General features: G+C 48.7%; 1 protein-coding gene across 8 annotated transcripts in view; it reads left to right on the forward strand.

Moving 5' to 3' along the window:
• Positions 1 to 6,373, forward strand: part of dab1a (DAB adaptor protein 1a) — a 52,494-nt gene that overhangs the window by 30,256 nt on the left and 15,865 nt on the right. For 4 of the 8 annotated variants that reach the window (XM_023415774.2, XM_023415777.2, XM_023415779.2 and 1 more), the window contains exons 5-9: positions 1,261 to 1,392; positions 3,770 to 3,889; positions 4,308 to 4,346; positions 4,849 to 4,911; positions 6,174 to 6,227. In XM_023415774.2, coding sequence (XP_023271542.1) covers positions 1,261 to 1,392; positions 3,770 to 3,889; positions 4,308 to 4,346; positions 4,849 to 4,911; positions 6,174 to 6,227 — 408 coding nt within the window. The remainder of the gene's footprint in view (positions 1 to 1,260; positions 1,393 to 3,769; positions 3,890 to 4,307; positions 4,347 to 4,848; positions 4,912 to 6,173; positions 6,228 to 6,373) is intronic. The other 4 variants (XM_023415780.2, XM_023415782.2, XM_023415778.2 and 1 more) reach the window with 3 other exon arrangements.

Raw genomic sequence — 6,373 nt, forward strand, 5'->3', positions numbered from 1 at the left:
TGTGTGTGTGTGTGTGTGTGTGTGTGTGTGTGTGTGTGTGTGTGTGTGTGTGTGTGAATTGTTTCTTTCTTCCAAGACGAGACCAAACAATTTAATTTAATCTCGTTGTCTGCACTCTTTGAATCCGAGCCCCTCTTTGTCACCTCACCACCCTCCCCGAGGTAATTCAATAACCTCTGCAAATGAGCTGTGTGTGTGTGTGTGTGTGTGTGTGTGTGTGTGCTGCCTTCACTGTCATTTTCAGGTCAATCAGAGGTGATAATAATAATCATTACTCTAATTATTAAATTTGGAAGACATGACTCACCCAATGATTATCTATTTCTGCCGGCCTCTCAGAGTGTGTGTGTGTGTGTGTGTGTGTGTGTGTGTGTGTGTGTGTGTTTGTGCCCCCATGCTAAATTGGTGTCACCACACTCTGCCATGTCTTCCTCCTGGAACAGCTTCAAAGCGAGCAGATGTGTGTGTTTAGCCTCTGATGTATAGCACTCAGACCCCTAGCATGCATTCAAAGGCTACTAGGTCACTGTGTTGACTGCGTGTCTCAGCTCCCAGCATGCAGCTGGCACAGACAGTAACAACAAAGCAGACGTTTATTGTGACTTAACTGAGTGCCATTGGATATTAAGATGTGAGTTGTGTTCATGTGTGTGCGTGTGTGTGTGTTGTGAGCGAGGGCGCAGATGAAGTGATCAAGTCGACAGCTTGCCGAGCTGTGACTGTCACTGATCCCCCCTCTGTCCTCAGGAAAAACAGTGCCATCTGCCACGGGCAATGCCAGCTTGGCACTCCTCACCCGGGCTCAACAAGAGAGGGCAGAGGAGCGGGAAACGGTTTAATACAAGATACAAGGTCTCAGTGTGAGAGGTTGTTTCTCTGTTCACTTCAGGGACTTTTGCTTTTTCAGCCTCCCTCAGGTTCCAGGAGTCCGTGACGTCTTCAGTCTCATGTTGTGTCTCTGTGTATGAATGAGTGTGTTCACGCCCCTGGCCTTTTAATGCCAGCGTGTTGTTGAGCATCTGACATTTAATTTAGTCTGATCAATTCACGAAGCGCTAAATATTAAGCGTGTAATCCCCACTTATTTATTTTTCTACCAGTTTTAAAATATTCTCTTTTTTTCTGAGAATTTGGAAGAAATTCTGAGATTTTATCAATAAAATCAACATAATGAGAAAAAAGTAGAATAAAGTCATAATTTCTAGGAAAAAGTTGTTCTTAGTTTCCTGACTGACTCTCCGTGTGTCGCGACTCCTTCAGGTCCTCCAGCATCACCATGCGGTCCACGAGATCTCCTACATCGCCAAGGACATCACGGACCACCGCGCCTTCGGCTACGTCTGCGGGAAGGAGGGGAACCACCGCTTTGTGGCTATCAAGACGGCACAGTCGGTCAGTGTGTGTGTGTGTGTGTGTGTGTGTGTGTGTGTGTGTGTGTGTGCTGAGCATGTGTTTTTTTACTCTTTGTGTGGAGGTTAATGTCCCATCAGGGTCTTTCCTCAACAGCACGAACCTCTTGACATTTAGATAAGGATCCTTCAACAGCAGCTTTGTGCTGTTCATCAAACAAGCTGTTTACACTGTCGAGCTCCAGCTGTGGGTTCTGTGTGTGAGTGTGTGTGTGTGTGTGTGTGTGTGTGTGTGTGTGTGTGTGTGTGTAGGGACTCATGCTCAATCCTGCAGCAACATACTCACATATTGAGCGTGCCTTTAGCGCCTGTTATGATGTCGTTGCTGGTGTTGTGTCCGTGCTGCTGGCTTGTGGAGTCTGGATCCAGCTGGCTCACTCTGTAGCTGTATTGATTTCCCATAGTGAGTCGATGAGGGTTTGAGTGTGTGTCACCAGCTCTAATGGCGTATCCATCCTCCCAGGGCCATGAACCTTAGACACACACACACACACACATCAGGCTCACACCGCCGCAAAAAGTAGGTGCTCACCAGATGCTGCTGTGCCTCACAGCGTAGCACACGGCTCGGTTCTCATGCGTCCACTAAGATGTCGTTTACCTGACGCCTGCCTGAGGAAAGGTCACAATTATATTTCACTCCCGTTCTCGGCGTTTGAAGCGGCCGTCAGTGGCTACGCAGACGATTAGATGTGGAGCAGACAATGAGAGGGGCGGAGGCGCGGAGCTTATGGCGGAGGCTGAGGCTGTAATTGGAAAGTAACCACTTTGATGTGAATTAACAAAGCGTCTCTGTCATCATGAAGACTGAGACTTAAGGTTGTTCCGAAAAGGCCAATTTAGGGGAACATTCGAAAGTAATTGGCTTACTTCTAAACTCAGTCTGAGCACAAGAAAGACGTGTTTTCTTTGCAGCTCCAGATGGAAGTGAACTAATTGTGTAGGAACGGACTCTGCAGTCAGTCTTTGTTGTAATTTTTTATTTTTTATTCTTTTAGAAAAGTTGTAATTAATATGAACGGGTCAATTGGTTACAGAGCTAACCTCGTGTCCAATGTGTAGGAAGGTTTCAGAGAGTTTAAAGACGATGTCGTGTCATTATATTTCATCTGTTCTTATTGAATCATCACAGAAATATTTTCTTAGGATGCAGTTTAGTTTAGACTTTCCAAAACATCAGTCAATCAACAATCAAAGGTGTCCAGCTCTGAGTCGAGGAAGAAAAAGCTCGTTTGGCACCAGAGTTCATCAACTCTTAATAAAACAGTAAATACAGGAAGAAGAAGTCACGTGACGTGTCCAGCCTCCTCGCTCTGATGTGAAACTCTCGGCCAGGTCTGGACTGTGTGATCGCTGCTGTAAAGGCTTATACCCTCTGTGGTTGTACAGCGTGTCTGAGCAGATTCTCTGGAGGTTGTCAAAAGTCGTTTGAGGAAATGCAGGAAATCGCTGAGTGAAAACGATGAAGACGAGGCAGGATGAGGGAAATTCAATATACCAGGAAGGAACCTCCTGCAGAGATCCCACCAACAACCAGAGCAGAAATCCTGTGCAGATTTAAATAGAGCAGTGTGTCTGCAGTGAAAGTCTTTACCACTACTTTTTGTTAAAATCATTCGTCATTGTTGCCGTAGGCAACGAATTAGTCATCTAATTCGAGAGTGATGAAGCGAGGTTATCTCATCTCCGTGGCCACGCCTCCTACATCATCCTCAAAGTTTTCTGCATTTACATTTCTAAGATTCAGGGCTTGTCTTCTCTCACCGTGAGCGTCTGATGGGGAAGAAGCAGAGAGGAACGTTAGAGAGAGACGGCGGGAAAAGACGGAGATCAGAGTTTGTATTGTCAGATGCGAAGAGGATCTGAGTCTGACAGAGTGACGGTGTGTTTCTCTGTCGGCTCAGCAGGAGCCACCGTTCACTCCAGTGTGTCTGTTCCCAGCGTCATGCAGCTGAGGACATCTTGCAGAAAAGACTAAAATAGATCCACTGTATGCAACGCAGCGCTGAGTCTGTGAACTCTGGCTGCACTTGGCGTAGCGCCGGTCAATAATTGATTAGGTCTGAAGCACCATTGTACTATGAGACTCTTTGCTGTTGTGCTGTGACAGTAGTTATAAGATGCGAGACATCTAACTGGTTTGCTGTCGGTGCTTTTGACAAGAGGGTGTAACGAGGGAGGACGAGAGGCCGGCGTCTGAAGCGATTGTGTGTGTGTGTGTGTGTGTGTGTGTGTGTGTGTGTGTGTGTGTGTGTGTTGGAGAGGGAATGAGGACAGTGGCTGTAATCACCTGGACAGATGCTGTGTGAGTGCGCACAGCGTCTGTCAGGACGCTGGATAACGTGTCCTTGTGGTCCTAGGCCGAGCCCGTGATCCTGGACCTGCGGGACCTGTTCCAGCTCATCTATGAGATCAAGCAGAGGGAGGAGATGGAGAAGAAGGCCCAGAAAGACAAGCAGTGTGAGCAGGCTGTCTACCAGGTACACCTACCAGCTCCCTGTCACTGTCTCACTGTTCACACCCTTTAATCATCTGCCGTAAGAGTGATGAGCTCGAGACTCTCGACAGACGGGTCGAGTGAGACTTGAGAAAACATCAAAGTGAGTGAGTGGCGTTTGGAGCAGCCACTTTCAGGCTTCATCAGTGGCGTCATCAGCCCATTGTGCTTGACTCACCTTACTCTGCAGCTCCTGTTTAATTTCTCTCTCTCTGATGATTGCCACATGATTATCTGAATGTGAGGAAGCCGCGGTGTCTTGCTGCTTTCCGCCTTCTCTTTCTATTCCTCCATCTTAACTCCCCGCCTCTTCCCTCTCTCCTGTCGTCTCCCCCTCTGTTCCTCTCTCCTCCCCCCGTTTGATCTCTCCCACTCTTTTTCCTGCCGCCGCTCGTCTGCAGACAATACTGGAGGAGGATCTGGAGGACCCGGTCTACCAGGTAACTTCCTGACCAATCACATTGCTGCTTTCACCTGCTTCGTTTCTAGCCAGTCAGCTTGCTCCTGTGTGTGTGTGTGTGTGTGTGTGTGTGCACTGTGGGGGAGACGGCCCCTGTTTGTGTTACAGCGCGGTAACAGCAGTTTGGAGGGTGAGACCTCCGCAGGTGTGTGTGTGTGTGTGTGTGGGGCGTCATCTACAGTGGTAGACCATCAGGTGTGTGTGTCTGTGGGTGTGTATCCGTGCGTCTGTGTGCATGTCTGCCAGTTCGGTGCATGATCAGCTGAAAGATGTTTGTTTTCTCAGCTGCTGTGGGAACTTCTCCTCCATGTGTCGGGGGGGTCTGTTCTTCAGCTGCTTGTTTAATGAGAGTCTATTGACGATGCTGTTTGACTAATCACCTCTGCAATTTCAATTTCACCACTTTTCTCCCTATTTCTCTCCCTGCCACTTTCTCTCCCGCCTCTTGTTTTTCTCTCACCCCTCTGCTGCTGACGTTGTAGTACATTGTGTTTGAGGCGGGACACGAGCCCATCCGCGACCAATCAGAAGAGAGCATTTATCAGGTACTCACAAGCTCGTCTTGTCTGCTTGTGTCTTGAGTTTTGTCGTCACCATCTTGTCGTCAGCGTTAAGGTTTGACCTCTCACTTTTGGCCAATAGCTAGCAGCTGCATCATTCCTGAGCGGGAAAGATATATTGTGGAAATGTTCAAATAAATTTAACGCAGTCTGTTTTCACACATTTTAAAAATGTAAAAACAAGAATAAAAAAGAATCAGAGGCGAACAACCAGCCGACGCTCCGCAAAGCCCTGACAGAGCTAGCTACCCCAGGGAGACGAGCCTTTCTCAGGGCGTTCTCCTCAGAGGCGTGGGTAGACCTCCGAGGGAGGGGGAGGGGGAGGGCGCTGTGTACGCGGGGGGGATGTGGAGGTTATTCCTGGCCTGTGTGCGAGGCGGACCCCTCCTCCTTTTCTCGCCTCCCCTCCCTCCCCTTTTCCCGAGGAGATGAAAGAAAGTGGGGGAAAGAAAGATTAATCACCAGCCTCTCGTTTGATCTTTAAATAAAATGGATTGAAAATAGAAAAGAGCGCTGGCGCGTGCACAAACACTCGCTAGCAGAGACACGCACACACACAGAGATACACATACAAACAACAACCCCGCCCCCCCCCACCACCACCTACACACACACACACACACACACACACACACATCAGGCGTAAGAAACGTGAGCCTCAGCCAGCCTCCAGCCACAGAGGAACTAATGTATGAATAAAGATGGCAGCTTCTGGAAATAAACATGTGAGAGAAGTAAACAAGGCGTCGAGAGGACGAGACAGAACGGGACAGACGTCCACATTCTGTTTCTCATGCACCACACGGTCTGATCACGGCACGTCACAACAAGAAACTTTATCTCCAACCTCGTGTCACTTCAGGAGAAACAGAAACCAGGACTCATATATATCAGCATCTAGATATCAGCGCTCATTGTTTCTTCTCATTGCACACACTGTCAGATCCCTCTGCCTGTGTGACACGGAGATATTACATGTCTCCATGTGTGTGACAATCTGAGTTATTACATGTCTGAGGCCGTGATAAGCAGCAGCCTCATCCATTCTTTATTAGGGAGAAAGAAAGCGAGAGAGGGACCAGGACAGTCCACTGATTACTGCTCCACACACTCACACACACACACACACACACACACACACACACACACACAGTCAGGTGATGTTTACAGACTGTTTCATGACTTGATGGATCCAGAGGTAACAGGCTCTCCCGGCTGTTCTCTGCCTTTATTGGCCGGTTGTGTAGGTTCCCACCAGTCAGCAGAAGGAAGGGGTCTATGACGTCCCAAAGCGACACCCAGTGAGTGACCGTGTGTTTGCCCGTGTCCGACCAACCCCGCCCCTCCCCCTCCCCCCTCAGCCTGCCTCCCCCTCTCAGACAAACCTCTCAGCTGTCACACCCGAGCCTCTTCCTCCGGGCCTTGTGACGCTCTAATTCTGCATCGA

Source organism: Seriola lalandi, unplaced genomic scaffold (genome assembly GCF_002814215.2).
Source record: "Seriola lalandi dorsalis isolate HSWRI2012SDOR001 ecotype SW California unplaced genomic scaffold, Sedor1 jcf7180002054558, whole genome shotgun sequence".
Taxonomy (NCBI): Eukaryota; Metazoa; Chordata; class Actinopteri; order Carangiformes; family Carangidae; genus Seriola; species Seriola lalandi.